The 18,824-nt window shown below is 47.2% G+C and overlaps 3 protein-coding genes across 3 annotated transcripts; all 3 read left to right on the top strand.

Annotated features, from left to right (window-relative positions):
• Window positions 1–1,104: 1,104 nt before the first annotated feature.
• On the top strand, window positions 1,105–1,767 carry DFJ58DRAFT_789120 (uncharacterized protein; the record flags this gene model as incomplete). Its single annotated transcript, XM_041390183.1, is given in 4 exon segments — window positions 1,105–1,136; window positions 1,171–1,230; window positions 1,402–1,558; window positions 1,564–1,767. Coding segments are annotated over 3 exon segments (249 nt in total), but the record flags the coding sequence as incomplete, so codon positions are not given.
• An 8,029-nt stretch (window positions 1,768–9,796) lies between these two features.
• Window positions 9,797–12,772, top strand: DFJ58DRAFT_789110 (glycoside hydrolase family 79 protein). Its single transcript, XM_041390182.1, has 11 exons — window positions 9,797–10,331; window positions 10,451–10,616; window positions 10,684–10,771; window positions 10,819–10,906; window positions 11,031–11,185; window positions 11,242–11,305; window positions 11,352–11,671; window positions 11,791–12,091; window positions 12,159–12,213; window positions 12,262–12,335; window positions 12,356–12,772. Exons 1-11 carry the CDS (start codon window positions 10,018–10,020, stop codon window positions 12,651–12,653), a joined length of 1,923 nt encoding a protein of 640 aa, XP_041243846.1. The 5' UTR covers window positions 9,797–10,017; the 3' UTR covers window positions 12,654–12,772.
• Window positions 12,773–16,986: 4,214 nt separating this feature from the next.
• DFJ58DRAFT_789107 (uncharacterized protein) lies at window positions 16,987–17,466 on the top strand. Its single transcript, XM_041390181.1, has 2 exons — window positions 16,987–17,142; window positions 17,337–17,466. Exons 1-2 carry the CDS (start codon window positions 17,028–17,030, stop codon window positions 17,423–17,425), a joined length of 204 nt encoding a protein of 67 aa, XP_041243845.1. The 5' UTR covers window positions 16,987–17,027; the 3' UTR covers window positions 17,426–17,466.
• The last annotated feature ends 1,358 nt before the right edge of the window (window positions 17,467–18,824 follow it).

Raw genomic sequence — 18,824 nt, 5'->3', positions numbered from 1 at the left:
GCTAGAGGTACTCAGTGGGTAACACTGGAGCAGCTTGGATGAACGGGGATGCTGACAGGGTCCACAGGCGTCACTTGAGTGGTCGAGTACTTCTCTGAAGCCTTGGAAACAGCTATCTTCCAGCAATGGCATCGGGAGCCTTCCACCAGCCGGTACGATCTTCACAGCACTACTGAGATCAACTGCGTGAACCTCAGCATCGGGGAGGGATCTCGACTCATAGCTCGCCAAAAGCTCCTTTTTAACTTACATAAGTATCACGACAAAACATAAAAACAGATTGTCCCGCTCACCCACCCATCGCAAATCCATCATATCGAGCATCTCCTGCGCTACACACTACTGCTAGTTGACACATGGACGCGCTCCTGAAAAGCAAGTGAAGTCATGGCGGTTGCCGTATCAGAGTTGGCTGCGAGTCCAGCGTGATATTCTCGAACACCGAGGATGAGGCGTGGTCCCAGCACAAACATCTGCACGGTCTGGAATATCTGATCGAGACCAATATAAATCTGATATTTTAGGGAATGTTGGTCCTAAAGAAACGATAAATCATGGTCGGATGCAGAGGTCAGTGACAAATCGTCATACCGCTGAGAACGTCTGAGTCAAAAAACCGATATGGAAGCAAGGAATAGCAACAAAGCTAGCACATGCAGAGTGTAAGCGGAAAAAGAGAACCGCATTCAAATTATGAGCTCACCTCGCAAAGTAAATAATGTGAGTTTTCATTAACACTGTGAAACAGTCTCCGATAATACTTCTTGAGTGTTTGTCGCAGTTCATGGAAGTGTTTTACAGCAATCCAGACCGCGAGACACAGTACAAGGACCTCCCATACAGCGCCAAGTATCCAAGTTATGGAATCCAGAAATAGGAATTCTCCCGTGTAGTGAAACACGCACTGAAAGGTGCTGGAGAGAACGAATTCCTCTGGTACTTGCCAATGAGCCTGATGGACTTGAACATTTCATGCATAACCAAAGCTCACCCGCTGCAAACTGCATCGTCATTATTGCAGTCATCACTGCGTTGGCGATTCTGATGGTCAGGAAGATGACGATAAGAAATACCAGCACCTTTCTGGATCGCTGATACATAGCATGCAACCGAGCGATCATGATGACTTGCATGATGTTTCAGTCAATTCAATATCATCGAAATGTATAGCTCACCGCCAAGTATTGCATCTACAATGTCACTCATCCAATCATGTGCGTTGTACATGATGTGGCCTGACAAATCCAGCAACATTAGTTATCAGCTTCGGAGGATCACAGGCTCGAAACAAGCTCACAACTGTGGGAGTCATTGTGTTGAATTGACGAGTTGTTTGAGAATCTCACTCACCCCTGCATGGTAGTTCAGTTGTTTGGACGGGAATGGACAGCATTGGTGTAGAATGCTCACTGCATCTGTTTTCGAAATTGTTGGAACATTGACTGTATGCCGCTCGTTACAAGAAACAAACAGAGTCTACGCGAGGAGACATACTCAAAATATTTATCCTGATTTGAGGATGGGTAATGAGCGCAACATCAATGGCTTAAACTTCTAAACGTACACAACATATCCCATTCCAGCATAGCGCACCTAGGATGTTCTGAAGTCAGCAAAACTTGTACTTGCTAAGCATAATATTGAAGCACATGGTACATACACTGAGATAGAGAAAGGTCATCAGGGACCACCGTTGCCTCTGCCGTGAACAAGTTGTATTTTCACGTCGTTCTTGTGATGTGGGAGTCCGCTCACCCAGATCAGTTCGACCTGCAACACAATTCTAAGCGAGTGGGCTGCCCCAGTACTGGATCGACCTACCTCTTGTCCGAGTGTAAGTGCTGGAAATGTTAAAGGAAATCAACCGCGGTTCTTCCAAACTCAGTTTTATTCACCCCAATTGTACATTAACCCAACAGAGGCAGCAACTGTGCAACCGCAGTCAACGTTAGATCGACATCACCGTCATCATGCGGCTGACTCTGAACGAACCAATAAAATAGCTGCGAATAAGGTTCGCATTGATGAGTGGCCACCAACTGGGATCATTCGAGACTAGAGTCATGCTATTAGAGAATGAGAGTGAGCGAGCAACGGAACCTGGCGGACGTATAATGATCGGCATCAACGTGCTTGATATACCACCATCCAGCGCTTACATTAACATGCTAGTGCAATTACATTGAGATGTTCTTGGCATTGCTGGGTTCAGCCTCGGCGGCGCACCAATCATTGATTTAACACAGGTTTGAACGACGCTAAAGTGAGCATCGTGGCAGACATTTTCTCACCTTGAGGTCAACAGTACTAGGGGAGTTCACAGTTGCATTGGCAAGGCGTTTGTCGCCCGTTGTTCAGAAAAGTTTCGAGGTCTGAAAAACACTGAAAAACGTTGGTTGACTGTGACAACCCCGTTGTTCGCGCGCTGGTCAGCAAATTTGTCGGACTCGCATCGCTTGAAAGGGTTGCGTCGGCAAACAAACATTATATAATCGATTGAGTTGTGATTTGTGCCACTTCACCATGCCTCGCACACCACGAGGACAAGCTATTCAGGCCGTATAATACGGTATATGATTTGGACCAGGGGGTCCCAAGGCATAGACTAGAGTTTTGCTGAAATCAAACTTCCGTTCAAGCTTTCGAGTCGTGTTGCCGAGAATTCACTCGAGGTGCGAATCAGTAAAGATCCTCCGTTGCCCTGGTTGGACTTCGTACACCACGTGGAAGATACTCCAAAGTCGAACACCCTGCTTCTTATTCAACCTGTATGTTGCCACGGCCGCCCACCTCCATAAAAGACCCACCGTCGATACAGTCGGTTCAACATATCATTGTAAGGACCCTAATACAAATTCGACGCACGATTTGCAGTCGTATGGTAGGCTCTTGACCAGTCTGACTCACGCTACCATGGATGCTTGGTTATGAGTCTAGTCGCATGAGTGGGACACTACCACAGTGCGACTCTGATCAAGTACGCATATCAGAATACTGTGGCCGACGCCTTGCTGATACTTTTGTCAGGTGCGCTTGGCGCCTTCTGACTCGAGCCCAATTTTCACTTCTTACTTTACTTTTCTACTCCTTGCTCAGCGCGTCTTATCTAGATGCCATATACATTCGTAATAGAGGTGCACGCTCGAGCCGTAAGTCTTTTTATTCAAAATGTGATACTCAAGATCGTTGAATTGTGCTTGACATAGATTATTGTTGTCGACGACATGACCATCTGACGGCGATCAGTGATGGGTTAGTTCGTGCCAGTGATATCCGCAACAAAAGCTAACACGCCCGATTGCAATAATCCTTACCAATAGTTGCCTAGGAAATCGACATCCTGCTTCCAAATCCGAGCAATATCTCATTATAGTGCGCACTGTTGCGGTATTCCCCATCTAGATTTCATGCCAGCGTATCAGAAAAGATTGCATAGTGTATGCAAATTACGACTCCCATGAAGTTTAGGAGGCCTCAGTGTCTCACTGCTCAGTCACCTAAACTTCATGATGAGCTCGTCAATTCAACTTATCTCATACCTGCCCCGTTCCATGGCCATCGGACGAATCGCCGTTTGTATTATATATAGTACTGTCATTCCCGTTTACCATTCACGTATCCCCGAGTCATGGTGTTCCTCCTTCTCTTGTCTTCGAGCTCGCTCGATTATTGATCCGCATCGAGTCTTACTCCCACCCGAGAACGATCGGCCCACCAATCGATCAAACCATGTATTTCGACGTTCAAGGCAGGCATTTGAATTCTCATTTACGATATGTACTGATTTTCTGCGACCTACATATCTTTCCATCCATACAGTTAGCCCAGATAGAAAATCAAACATCGAGTTACCGCTGCACGGTCATCTATGGGTTTCCACAAATCGCTTCCCTCGTATTCCATCCGTTATTCCCATGGTTAACCATTCGCCTGAGTCTGGTTCAAATGGCGGGGTAGCACATGTTTTCCGTGGAAAGCTGGTTGCGTTATCAGCCATCTTGACTTACACGAATCACTCTCACTCCCATCTAGATTCCATGCCAGCGTATCAGAAAAGATTGCATAGTGTATGCAAAGTACGGCTCTCATGAAATATGGGTGACTATATATCAGTTTTACAGTCGCCCAGATTTCATGATGAGCTCGCCAATTGAATGTGGGAACCTAGTTCACGAACACTGAAGGCAGACCATCGCTGGTAGTGTCTCTTCGGTGTTCTACTCTGACGGTCTTGCTAGCCGGATGGAATTCAACAGTTCATTGCAAAGGCCCTTACACAGGCCTCACGGACGCTTTGCAGTCGCATGGATGGCACGCTACTCTGATCAGCGTATGTTATAATCTCGGAATACCGTAGTCGACGCTCACTTAAATAGTCATGTTGGACGTTTTCCAGAGGTCACCACTACCAGGTCGTCGTTCTGAGCCAGGCAATGCTTTGCCTGCATAAAACTCAATGTCTCTGCCATCTCAATAGGTGGTCGTCGGGCGTTTTGAGAGGTGAGATATGCAGTCGGTAAGGATGAAAATCGCCCAGGATATCGGCATTCTGCCTTCAGCCTTTGTCATCACTCTTTTCCCCCAGATGGACGATGGTGCCATCCCATTTAGTGGTTGCTCTTTGTTGGCTGTGATTCCTGTCTTGATCTGCCCTTCCATGCACTCCAGGAGCTAATTAATCCGCATCTAGACTTGTTCCTGACCTAAAGTATGCTCAGCTTCACTTGCCAAATCCAGGCTTTGCACCAGAGTGGCTACGAAAGGCGCAGGTCAGGCCGGTACAAGGGAGAGAAACGGAGGTCGGAATCCGAGGAACGGCGCTTGATCTTGCTAGTGGTCAAATCGAAGCCTTGGAGAAATCCTAAACTTGAAGCGCTACTAGTACTGAGCACTCCTGGCATCCATGCACCCCGACCGCGTAGCAAGGTCCGTTTCTTCCTGTGGCTCCGGACGAATAGGAATTGAGGTATTTGTTGTGATACATACATAACTTACTCAATCAAATGAATATCTGCAGCGTCTCTTTGAAAATAAGGGTGATGTCATCGTGTGGGGTCATGAATATTGCAAACGCGGTGCCAGTGTATGGTCGCTGGTGATGAACATATTGCATAAAGTACACTAATAAAGTTACAAAGTTGATGGTATCAAGTTACAAATGAGTCAGACTTCCACATAGTTAATATTCAATGAAGCATGATGCAAGGTGACATATTTTGTCGGGCAGCTCAAGGAAAGCTTTTTGATGAACGTTTCTTCTTTCCATATATCACTTCACTTCATGGTCTGACTCTGCAGCAACGTCAACTTAGTCCTGCGTTGCTCATATATATATATGTGATACTTACTCGAAGGTAAATTCGGGCATTCGCAGCACAGTGTACGGGCACGGGCAATGTATTCGACCGTCGTTCGACCTCCGGTTTTAGGTTTTGGACAGGAAGCGTCGAGGCGGGTTCTCCATACTATAGTTCTGTAAGACACCGAACGACAGCAGCTGCTACCACAAGCACTTACGCGATCGAATTTGTGCATATCGAATTTACTCATAATAGGAATGGTTCCTCGACGCTTGGCATCGGTATCAGCAGCAACGTGCTTTTGAGAGGATGAGCCAGAGCTGTAAGATGACTGCTTGGAGCTCTTCTACAATCACGTTCGACGTCATCAGGTGCTGATTGCTCTGCTAAGCGATGCCCACTTACAGCACTAGCACACTTGCGTGCTTGAGTCCCGAAGGTTGACATGGAGAGATAGGTCGATTGAAATTGGCTACGAGTTCAGAATGTAAAGGAAGAAGATGGAGCCAGGTGACCCAGATATCCGGTGTGTCTGTCTTTTGAGAGCTCGCGCCGTGGGTTGAGTTGGCGTTACTTGCAGATATGAGTAGTATATATACCTGCAGCACCGTGCCGTCCCTTGTCGTGCATTTACCCGGCTATGACAGCTTGCCATGACGGTTGGCGCTCTACCAACACGATTGTCAAAAGAACCAAGGCGGCGGTGATAGAACCTACTAACAATGTGGTATAAATGAGATTGACGCCCTGTGATAGAAGCCCAAAGCCCTGCAGGCTGCCACAATAGGACAAGGAAAAAACGTGGTGTTGGGATATCTAGCTATTTCGAGTTCAGGATCAATATAGACAGATAAGAACACCGGCATCAAGACTTGGCCGCTACACCAACGCCAAAAGCTCGGATAGTTGTCTGACAAGAATGTCAGAGACTAGTTGGGCAGCGACTCACATAGATTTCTAAGTCCTGGATGAACCAGACATGTCCAAGTCCGACATGAGTTACTTGGACTTTTGATCAGATGTGCCACTGAGTTTATCACTCACCTACATAGTAGGTCATACGTCAGGAGAAGAACTTGCATAGCAACGATTTAACCTACTGGTGATCGGAATAAGACGACCAATTGTGCCTGCGGACTGCAGTGCCCGAGGAAAGTTTTTTCGAATTCAGACTGTGAACCATTGACATAATATATACATATCAGACAAGTCACCTGCCCCGCCACATTTTAATCTTACCCAACTACAGCCGCGGCACCACACCAATGTGTTCGCCTGGGACCAGGAGGCGCCGCTTCGCAAGACTCATCGGTAGTTGTAATTGTGTAGCAGCTGCGGGTAGTACTTTCCGCTTAGCTCGGCTTCATGTTATCCAGATGTTGAATTCAGGGATACATTCACATCGAGACATCACGGTAAGTGGCACGATGCACACGAATGGTCGAATTGAAGTTCCTTCACCCGATTCAAATCGTTCTGCAAAGTAAAGATTATTGCCTTTCCAGTGCTTCTGACTAGGGCTCATTACATTGTTACAATTCTGACGGTCTCGGGTGCCACTGTCTTCCGCGACAATCGAGGAAACAGCTTGTTTCCCAGATGGTCCTTATCCTTCGGAAACAACTTCTTGATATCTCCTGCGTGCCACCAGAACTCCAGAAACAGAATATGAAATACCCCAAAGTAATCGCCGTATCTCATGAACATTATCAACAGGCGCTCGTACTGAGTCGTGCCTGCGAAGCAATGTATCTAAAGGCGACATATTGGTTAAGATGCTCGGGAAACACTGTTTCCGATCTCCCCGGAGTCAGGGACAGCCACCAAGCGCTTTTCAATCCCCCTCTACACCCCATAAGTATTTCAATCTGCCATAGAGCGCAACACCTGGATTAGGAAGCACGCGGAGCCCCGTCGCCCATGATTTGCCCGTTGCGCCCATGCACTCCCGGGATCCCTCTGACGGACTTCAGTATTTGCCGGCTCCGGGATTGTCATGTTACTCAAAAAACCCCGTCTTCTCACTATAATCAGCTCTTCTAACTAACGCTCAGACGCGAAAGGCGTAGCGATGATCAGTGATACATTCCCAATGCTACGCATTGAATCGGTTGCTTGTGACAACCCCAATCGCATGTTCTCGATAATTCATACATATAAACATTATGAAATCGCCATTGACGAATTCGTCAATGGATGAGACATACATTCACGATGACTGTCCTACATACGAACTGTATGGTAAAGCGGTCGAGGTCGCAAACATGAAATACAGCATCAAATAGCAGTGGGTCATGAATGCAGAAACTAAACAAAGTGGAAAGTGGAAACACCCGCAGCACAAGTGTATCGGCATCATACCATGGATAAAGACCAGCTCCTAAGAGACCTGCCTCATCGACATAGTACGTCCTTCGAAGCACGAGCAGCATGCAGAAACATAACAAAGTGGAAGGCATCGGATACAACATAAGAGTATCAATCGCCATGACTCGAATGGCGATCAGTAAAGACCAGCTCCTAGTATTAGGAGACCTGCCTCATTGACGTATGCGCTTCCAAACATGACAGAAACGAAAAACAGGACGAAATAGAGGGCATTGGATCCAGCAAACCGTATGGGTACACTATGGCTCAAATGGCGAAGAGTTGAAGATCAGCTCCTAGTAATGGGAGGCCTGCCTCATTGACATACACGCTTCATGCACAGCGGCACAGCCAAAGCGCACGGACGATATTCGAGAACTCTGCACTGCTCTGACCCTAGGAAATACCGTACTAGAGGTGACGTCTCAATGAAATATGTTTCTTTTATCAACCCATAACACTCACCCGTTCGAAGATCCGGGCCCGGTAAGCACCCTGGCCAGCAAATTTATCAGATACAGGAGGATCCGCAGCTACGCGGGGCACAATAGTACTCGAGTCACCCCCCTGAGAGTGAATGAACTGGTGAGCGTGAGCTCTTGCCAGCACAGGAGGATGGAAGGTTTGCGAGACAGGGTCCTCCATATGCTTTGGCGGAGGACTGTCGTGGTGACGAGACTTCTTGTTCTGTCCACCTGCAGACTACACCAGACGTTAAAACATAACAAATATAGGTACATGGGGAGACGTACGCGAGCGGCCAGGTGTGCTTTGTACGCAAATGCACTCATGATAGTAGGAAAGGGATGGATTGTGAACAGCTATTGTTTGGCCGTTATTTTGACTTTATAGGGACAGGAAGGCGAAGAGTGCCGTAGAAGTGAGTGGAACGGCCTCTCTCGTTGAGAGCCTGAGAGACACCTAGTGACATGGTGGACCATATTATATGGATAGCTGGCGCCTAACGGAAAAGACTCCGCTGACAGCCTCGCGCACTGCCTCGGGCCCTATGAGGAATTCCCTGGAAGTCCAATCTCAGGTGACTCAGCGCAAATATTCCTGTGCTTTACTATACTAGCGCTCTCGACCCTTGCTAGAAAAGTTCCTTGGAAAATGACATCAGCTGTGTTTCGCAGACTCGGCATTTGATAAAGAGCGATATTAAACGATACAAAGTGTGGTATCGCGTTCTGTAGGACAGACTCCGCCGTCACGAATACACAGGCTCAGCACAATGATAGAAAGAGGCCGTCTTTCTTCGTTTTGGTCTGCCCAAAAAGACTTGATACACAGGCTTGCTGTTGCGTGCGCTAGTCACCACAAAAATAACCCTCCCATTGCGTCACGATTCAGTCCGAGTATCAAGACGTATGACATAGGTGGCTGCCACTGGAGGCCAATGGCGGGTGATGGATTAGGCAATGCCTCCTGGAGGTGCGGATCACCTGGCATATTCCACACAAGACGAGTTGCAATTGGTTCCAGCTACAGCAAGTAATATGTCAAGATTCCGTAGTTGAACCGCAAGTGTTCGATCGTCCAGAATGTACGGCCACTTGAACGTTGTATCATGCGTGGCTCATCAAGAGAAGCGCGTCGTGAGCGGGATGAAGTGGCTTAAGGTCCGTAAGCTGATGTAGGTGAGGTGGAAGCGGGAGGCTGGACTCGATCAATGTGGCTGAAACCAGTGACAACCACCCTTATCAGGGTCGTTCGAGCGCTTCGAATCTCCAGACATAGCCACGCTGAAGCTCGACAGCAAGCCTCTTCAGGTCTCAACTGTTGATATCACTGTTGTTGGTCTCGACGTTCTTGGGGTCCATCCAGAATAATTGAGCGTCCTTCAGCACAAAAAGCTGAGTGGTCCAGGAACGAGTATTGAACGCTTCGTCAAGGAGCCTGTGTGAAAGGGCAGGAGATGCATTTTGGACGTCGTTACAAGAAGGCCGCTGCAAGACTCATCATGATGGACTTACGAGTACCTTTGTCAACAAAGGTCGTTTGTGTTTCTTTAAACATGGAAAGCTCCCGAGCAACTCGCGAGCAATCTCATATATTGGTTGCCCTGCCAGCCGCGTGGAGGCTTATAATAGAAATCTAATCAGATTGCCGAATAATAGTTCGGTTCGATACCGACTAAGGATGCACGTACGTACCGAAGTAAGTAGGAAGATTAGTATTAACGCGATCTTTCCATTGTAAAATTATTTATTAGATCCACTATACGTGCGCTGGGGCCCAGTCATTCGCCGCCTCGTTGCTTTGCCACGACTTCCTCCATTACTCAGTAGTCACTCCTTGTTCTCGTCGCCCACTACTGTCTCTGATATTCTTTTCCAATACGACCTCCATGCTATTATTCCACCCTTTAGCTTTTTTTCTTGTCATCTTGTCATCCCTTGTCAATGCTAGTGTAACAGTGTACTACCAAGTTCCATTTGCAGATTCAACTGCCACTACCAGTGCAGCTTCTGCCAATTATACCGGCGCTGCAGCTTATGATCCTACTGTACTAACACCTCCGCCCGTCCCTGCAGGGCTCACAACACAATTCGGAATCCAACTTTCCAGTTCGTCGGCAGCCGTGCAGGGTCTGAGTATACCCCAGAAAGGGTCGTTCATGGGGTTTTCTATCGAATTCACCGTCGTCAACCAGATTTGTAAGTTCAATCATGTCCTATCTAGTAATTATATCTACTAATCACAAATATTTGTAGTCGGTTGTAAATGCGTAAGTCCTGTTGAGGCTACTAACATCGTATACATGAACTTACATGTCATAGCACATATTTACAGGTTCCCTTTTTAAACCTCATGGCTCTCCTTCGTGAACGGGCAGGCGAAGTGCACATTCGTGTCGGAGGCAATACCCAAGAGACTGCAGTCCTCGTCGATAGTCTTCCTGGAGGTGTAATGGTAGCCAAAGAACGTGGTACTACGGATGATGTGGTATGTGCAATGTGCATGATCATTGTTGGTGATATCACATTCAATTACTTCCTTCTGAATGCTTCAGACTGCTACCCCAACACTTCTTTACACGGCTGAGGTTTTCTACACAATGGCGAACATCTCGGCCCTTGTAAATACGAAATGGTTCCTTGGTAAGGTTAATCTAAATTATTCCATGCCGTCAATGACACTGCCGTAGGGATACCGTTTAATGACACAAGTAACCTCCGACTCGGCATTGCGGAAGTTGGCGAGGCTGTGTTGAGCGGCCCTGGATATTTGCTCGGGTTTCAAGTTGGAAATGAGGTATGTCCTCTCCGTATCTCGAACCAACCATTACTCATCACCGCAGCCCGATCTTTATGCAGCGTTCGTGGCCGTATTTTGTTCTTTACTCTAAAATACCGACAGTTTCATCAGACACGGGGTCCGACCTTCCACGTATGCACCCTCTGACTACTTCAACGATTTTGGCATAGTAGCTACCGCCGTCAACAACGACGGCAGTATTCCTGTTAAAAACAACTTGGTTGCCCCATCTATCACAGGCCAATGGACTCCAGAATGTTCGGTTCTAGTTCTATTTTGCGCTTGATACTCAAAACTAATCCAATACTATCAGCCGTGTGGGACACCAGTCTCGTTCCAACCTACTCATCAAGCTTGGGAGCGCTAGCAGTTGAACAGTAAGCCCTATCTGTGATTTTCACGCGGTTTCTCAAGTTTCTCAAGTTACCCAACCGATAATTGCTACGCATTGTACGGCATCGGTTCTCCTGTCGTCCCACAAGACGTGTTTCAGAATTTCCTCAACCACACCTCTGGCATCAATATCATCGCTCCCTATCTCAACTCCACCAGCTATGCGCAATCCAGTGGGCTGCCCATGATTATGATGGAGACAAACTCAGCATCCTGTGGTGGCTTACCAGGGATTAGTGATACCTTTGGCGCGACTCTATGGGCACTCGATTATGGCCTTCAGATGGCTTATAGCAACTTCTCGGGCGCAATGATGCACGTTGGTGGACAAGATGTGTACTACAATGTGAGTTGCGTGTTCTGAACCCTTTGAGGTGTCACTGAGTCACGCACCCTGTCCAGCCTTTCACTCGTGAGCCCTCCCCAGTTGAAAGCAGCTGAGAGAAGGCCATACTTACATTCTTTGTAGCACCTCCTACGAACCAGTCATCATACCACCAATGGACGGTTGGCTCTGTATTCTACAGCACAATTGTCGTCGCTGAAGCTTTCGGACCCTCTGGCAACGCACAAATTATCGATCTGCAAGCCAACACCGATAACATGTTTACCCCTGCCTACGCAATCTACGAAAATGGTGCCCCCGTGCGCCTTGTACTACTCAATTACGTATCAGATCCAAGCGGTGCGAGCGATTACACAACAACGATTTCCATAGGCGGCTCGGCAATTGGGCAGAGCAACGCCACGCCTGCACAAATACAAGTCAAGTACGTGTTCCATAGTAATGTAACTATAACTAAATAGTACTACTTGCTAAACTAATTCCTATCTTAGATATTTAGTGGCACCTTCTGTGTCGGAGAAGTACAACATTACGTGGGCAGGCCAGGTGAGTCCGGTCATCATTTTGTTTTTGGTTTACTCATTTCCGTTTCAGACCTTTGGCGGGACCTTCCAGTCTGATGGCCGCCTAACGGGCTCAGAAAGCGTGCAGACAATTAACTGCGACCAGTCGTCCAATACATGTCAAGTGACTGTCCCCGCCCTGGCGCCGCACTCGTCTTCCTCTCCTCCAACGCATATGCAGAGTCGGGGAACCCCTCGACCCAGACATTCTCTACCACGGCGGTCACGAAGACAGTGAACACAGCGAAGGTTGACCCGAGTGTGCTGGCAACCTCGAATGGGATGTCGGGAGCCACATGGGAGCTTGGGAGTACGAGTAAGGGGAACACTGGTGCTGGCCTGAGGAATTCACTTTCAGTTGTTTCTATTGTCGGTGCAGCTGTGCTGAGCACCGGCATGTTATGCACATGGTTCTGGTCATGATGTTCTTGCAAAATTGTTGGCACTATATATACCAGTAGCGCCACCATAGATGTCCGTCACGATGTTCATGTTACAATCAAAATTCTTGGAATTGTATATTACACATGATGACTCCAGGCTGTGGCACATGCAGCTGTTCATACGGACTGAGCAAATCGATTTGGATCTGGGGTAGCGAACTGAGGAAAATTGTCCCAGTTGAGATCCATCTTCACAGAGCAGGCTCAGCAGAGCTCACGGTCGTTGATGTTGTTCATGTTGTACTCATATGTATTGCCCGCCCCGTCGACGTCTGGGCTACTCAATGTATCATCTTCTCAAACTCCGAAAGCGAGCGTGATGCAAAGGCTGTTGCTGAATTTAGAGAATCCATTGTGTGTGCCTGAAATGGGTATTTTACAGTATTTGTAAGAGCCAGTTCGGTAACCCAAGGTAAGGTGAGTTTGCCACCTTGAAACGATTATATAATGTCGGCATGGTGGTCCCGGTTTGAAGCCCGATGACGGAGCTTGAACTTCCCTTTGACATGTCTGCATGCATACCTCGGTATACGACTAAAGATCTACGAGATCGGAACGACATCTGGGCTAGTGTCGTGTCTATAGTGTTATCTGCTCAAGTCCACATTCTTTCTATGGCTCAGCAATCATCTCATGCAGACAGGGCGGTCTGGACTGACACAGAGACTGATCAGCTTGTCCAATACCTGTACGACAATCGGGAGAAGGTCGCTGACACCGGTAACTTCAAAGATGTAACATACAATGGTGCTGCAGAGGCTATTGCTGCGCACCTGCAGCAGGGTCCACAGAAGACTGGAACAATGTGCAAGACGAAATGGGGAGCAGTAAGTCATATACCAATATATCGCTTAGATATAGACTGGTTAGATATTGTATAGTTAAAACAGATCTATAACGCTATTCAGAAGTATCGCCAGACGTCTGGTGTCCACTGGGATAATGTCAGAGGAGCCAATATCACGAGCGAGGGTGCAACCACGGTATGGAACGAATATATTACAAAGAAGGTATGTCCAGTTCACAGTGTCATCTACATTTTGTACTGGTAGCTTACTGTTTTATATCTAGGGAAATTCGCACATGCGCCCTTTTCGTGTATCGGGATGGAGATACTTTGAGCAAATGGATGATATCATACCAAAAAACAGTGGCGCGCGAGGGCATACCGGGTACCAACCGCATACAGCTCCCCCTCCCTTAAGCTCAAGCTCCAGCGCTAGCATACCAGCAGCTGAAAATCATACCATGGGCGCCACCATTGCTACTTCTAGTGTCAGTGCCGCTCCTGCTGGTCCCAGCGCCACCCCCTGCAGTAGTTGCCCCTACTTCTATTCCTACTTCTCGATGTCCTGCCTCTATTGACAGCAATAACACCCTTTCCACATCCTTAGTATCTCGACCTAGCTCCAAATGCTCTCACTCTAACATGGTTCAAGAGTCGACTACCTCACTTCCTTCTACCTCAGTTTCTATGCGAGACGAAGACCCTCAGATGCCGCTGCCTCCCTCTAAGCCAGGCTCTCTCAAAAGAGCAAAGACAACATCAGGCCGTGCACAGACTCGGAGCGGTGCCACTGGGGGTAGTGGTACAGCAGATGTCAAGATGTCGAAGACCACCACTGCTGTAGCTGTGATGGGGTTCCAGAGCTCCGTTAACCGCCTAACAGATGTGATTTCTGAGCGCATGGTCTATCCCGAGGATCGGGTGATGGACCAGCGCTCAAGGGCCATGCAGATGTTGCAGGTTGATGATGCTGACTTGCCATTCACGGAGCGGCTTATGATGCAACAAGTTTTTGCTATGGACCCTGCAGCTACTGACATATATACACAAACCACTGACAAGGAGATGCGCCATGCTTTCATTATCTCAACGGCCCAGCGGTTGGGAATCCAACCTATGATACTGCCTCCTGGGTCCAATTCTTAGCGGTACAATTGTCTTACTAGTTGCATGAATAAATGAATGAATTGTATGTGCTACTACATCTCGTTGTCGCTGTCATCAAAGGAATCATCTGACGAACCCCGCTGCTGCAAAATGCCTTGATAATCCTCCCACATGCAGCGCGCGATATGTTCACGCGCTTCCTTCATGCTTCCATCCTCTTCAAACTCCTCCTCGTCTTGAGGGATCCCTTGGTGCTCAGGGTTATCATAATCGAAGTGTTCATCGTCATCCGCGTACTCTCCTTCATCAGGTTTGTGGGCGCATATAAAGTTGTGAATCGCGCATAACGCGGCAGGTATACGTGCCTGGATGGTCATAGGATACTCAGGTGACAGTAAGAGAATGCGAAAACGGTGTTTTAACACGCCAAAGATGCGCTCGATCACATTTCGAGCAGATGCGTGTCGCAAATTGAATAACTCTTCTTTATTGACTGGTCTGCAAAAATAGAATAGATATTAGGAAGCTTCAAGTAAAAAGAAATAAAACATACCTGGTATTAGCACACCCCCACTCAGCTAGATGATACCGGACACTGCGGTAGGGCACTAAGAGCTCGTGACACAAAGGGAACCCCGCATCTGCCAGAAAATACTTGCTGGGAGGGATATACAAGCCACCTGAACGAGCCTCATCATAAAGGCATGCATCTGTAACAGATCCCTCCCAGCCAGTGAGAGCATAAGAGAATGTGAGGTTGAAGTTGCAGGCGAAGAGACAATTTTGCGAAAGGAATCCTTTACAATTCCGATATGCAGGACGATCAAATGATGGGGGGTGAGCGTGGATGTGACTACCGTCAATCGCGCCAACAGTGTCCTTAAAATAGGGCCAGAGCTTAGGGTCATTACAGATCTTGTGTGGGGTGTGGTAGGTGTCGTCAGGAGAGCGTACATGATTGGTGTAGAATGGGGGAGATGCGAAAATGGTCAACATCTTGCGGAAATATCTACAATTAAGTGTGAGCTCGTTAGTATCATATATAACAATAACAATTGACTTACTTTGAGATGGTATCATTAGACTGTTGAAAGCGCTCACCAACATGGTGGACGGTCAGTCCCGTAACACACGTGTATAGGAAGATGGCGAGTTGTTCTTCGAGGGAAACATAGCGCGAATTTGCATGACCCAAGGTGTGAAGTTCCGCTATAAGCGAGTGAAATACATCTGTGTGCATCCCAAGTTCACAGCGCATACGCTCTGGGTGGCCCAAAATGAGCTCCATGACCCACCCTTGACCTGAGAGGGCCAATGTGTGATATGGCTTGGGTATAGAGTCTTCTAGCAAGGACTCTGTAGCAGTAAGAAGGACACTGACAACCAGTGCAATATGTTGGAGAATTCGTGCGTGATCTCGCTTGGATGCCCGACCGCCTGGCGGCTGAGCAGCCTGAGCCAGAGTCAGCTGTTGGATTAATGGGTTGATGGCATCCATCAATACAGTGAGCAATGGTCTGATAGATCATCGATAACGAGTCTAGTACTACTGATATTCAATTGAGACTCAGTCATCGGCATCTACAACGCCGACATTATATAATCGTTTCAAGGTGGCAAACTCACCTTACCTTGGGTTACCGAACTGGCTCTAAAGGAATTAGATATCGCCGCCATCGCGTACTGTCTGCAGTGAAATCAAAGGAATTGCGATAACTTCCCGAGAAAAGGCCCACCATGCGTTTTTTGAAGGTATTCAGTGTTCACGTACGTTGGTTTGTCGAGAAATCTCTCAATCGTCCCGCATTCCCAGTGAAAACTGGACATGGCCAAAACGCCCAGGATAGTGTGAAATATTGTTTTAGACATATAATTTATGCTATAATATTGTATAATCTTCAACGACACGATCGTCTGCGCATCGCATGGCAAAAACATTACATTGTTGTCGATTTGCGTTATTGTGTTGGTCACGTCGTCGAGCGTGTTTTCGTCAACACACACAATTTGTTCACGTCAATCTTACATCACTCCGTCCATGTCTCGATCACTACTTTGCATTCACACATCACACAGCTACTTACTCTGCAAAGCTCCACTCGAATTCTCGTGTGATCACAAAGTTTGGGTGAGTTTTGAAACTACCAACACCCCAAAGTTTAAAAATGTTTGGGGAATTTCGGCAAAGTCCATTTCCCTTTTCTTCTTACCACCATCTTCCCAACAGCTAGGAGTCCTGCCACTGCCTTCCTCCACTGATTCCACAAATATGCGGGTCTCGTGGATTCAGGTATACGTGTTGTTACTGCTTTTCTTAAATGGCACTAACTTATCGTCTCTGCAGGCTTATGATCCACTTAGCGCTAGCTGATAAGTTTCGGCTCTCGAACTCTTATTTTATGATCATTCATGTTTACTAGGAGCGGGAAGGGTGCTTATTGTCGACAGTAGCTCCGCCTCATGATTTCCCTCCATCCTGTTGTCTTCAGTATACTACTCACCTCCCTCACTCTTGTTCTATGCCTTTTTTGCTGCTGGATGCTCTCCCATCACGTTATCTTGCCGCTCCTCGCCTGTCTACATCATTCCTATTAATATTCTTTTGCCATTGCCTGCTGGTTGCTTCCCAATTGCTGTGCTTGCTTGTCTCACTCCTCGCCTGTCCACATCGCTCCTGTTCTTTTGCCGTTACCTGCTGGTTGCTGCCTGTGCTCGCTTGTCTCACTTCTCGCCCGTCCACATCGCTCCTGTTCTCTTGCTGCTGTCGAGTTTGCATGCTTCTCGCTGTCGTGCTGGTTCTATCATTATCATCCTGTATCGTATTTGCTGGTCGCAGGTCGAAGCGTTTGTATCAGTAGATTATAGCATAATTCACCCGAATGCAACCGATTTTGTCGTACCACACGAACTGAACTGAAATATGCTGAAATATGATAACAATATTCTTAGCATATCCTACGACATTCGAGAAGATTGCAACAGATGCGAAATATTCTATTTGTCTCCACAGCGAGTCTCCTATACTGAAATATTGTGCTTCTAAATTCGTCATATTCCGCTCGATCTCAACCGTTTTGGCCATGTCCAGTTTTCCCTGGGCCGCATTACCCTCACGTTGTATTCTGATCAGAGACATTGTGCTGTGTAGCAATTAGAACGTTCTGGATATGAACGTTGACAATATTAATAGATATTAATGTTGATGACAATGATGAGTAACGTTATATATGTACCCGTGGAGGGCCACGAATGGGGTAAATAGCTTGTGGAGCAGGTGAACGGAGAGCGATTGTACATATGGCGGGAAGTCTTCTGATGTGAAGGAAATAGTAGGTTGAATAAGAAGTAAAAGTGTTAGATTTCGGAGTATGATATCGTAGCGTACAGAGTTCAAACGTTCCGAATAATGCCTGTTCAATTGTTATCATTCGGTCTTACCGAGTCGGTTCCTTCGAACAACTTCAAAGTTCAAACCTCTTCAAACCCAGGACTAACCCAGACCCTGAGCGTCTGCACTTTCGTTGCCGTACTTCTTGTAGCCAGTTATTTATGGATGTACCAATACCCCATAACGCAATTCGCAACATCGAGCCAGTGCACAGTGATCTACGCAGCCTGATTTCCGGAGGAACAAAAATACCCGGTACGACGATGAATATTTTCGGTGCGGCCTTCCAGTAAAATGACGAGACAACAGACTATACTAGTACTGCTAGTATACTACTATCCTTCTATCTTGGCCTTGCGGCATTGAGGCCGAGTTCAGAGACTCGCGCATATGGTACCCTAAGAGAGCATATTCAAGTTGAAGTGCCAGCAGTCAGTCTCCCGCACTGTACACATTTCATAAACATTTACCTCATTATAGTGCCACCTCGTTCCCGGTGGATAATTCCTCTCTGCTGCGGCAGGCCACTGCATTGCAATTTGGCAAGGTGCTAACTTATCCGAGCACAAGGTTTAGGATACGTACAATGGGTGTACTACAGCTGTTCGAAGGAACCGAGTAGGGTCCGAATGATAACTGGGTACCCGAAACCGAATCAAAGTCTACTTTGATTCAGTAATCTAAGACTTCCACTATTGCTTGATTTCGCATCGCAATACTTACTTCAACCATGCCGATTTTGGCGACACAAGCGCTGAACAGTGGTATATCTAGCACGAACACTATGTCATTATGACCCCCAACATCCCCCACTCGCTCACATCCATCTCTCGAATATGACCGTAGTCTCAGATGACCCCAGTTGGTGG

This window comes from Suillus subalutaceus (genome assembly GCF_016647625.1).
Source record: "Suillus subalutaceus strain FC151 chromosome Unknown DFJ58scaffold_54, whole genome shotgun sequence".
NCBI classification, from domain to species: Eukaryota; Fungi; Basidiomycota; class Agaricomycetes; order Boletales; family Suillaceae; genus Suillus; species Suillus subalutaceus.
The sequence above is the reverse complement of the archived record's forward strand: the minus strand, read 5'-3'. Positions and strand labels throughout refer to the sequence as shown.

Excerpts from the sequence above, each read along its gene's own strand:
- DFJ58DRAFT_789110 (XM_041390182.1), top strand. The coding sequence starts at position 10,018 with ATGCTATTATTCCACCCTTTAGCTTTTTTTCTTGTCATCTTGTCATCC. Across the intron at positions 10,617-10,683 it reads GTGGTACTACGGATGATGTG|ACTGCTACCCCAACACTTCT; the intron begins GTATGTGCAATG and ends TGAATGCTTCAG. Across the intron at positions 12,214-12,261 it reads ACATTACGTGGGCAGGCCAG|ACCTTTGGCGGGACCTTCCA; the intron begins GTGAGTCCGGTC and ends TTTCCGTTTCAG.
- DFJ58DRAFT_789107 (XM_041390181.1), top strand. The coding sequence starts at position 17,028 with ATGATTTCCCTCCATCCTGTTGTCTTCAGTATACTACTCACCTCCCTC. Across the intron at positions 17,143-17,336 it reads TATCTTGCCGCTCCTCGCCT|TTTGCATGCTTCTCGCTGTC; the intron begins GTCTACATCATT and ends GCTGCTGTCGAG.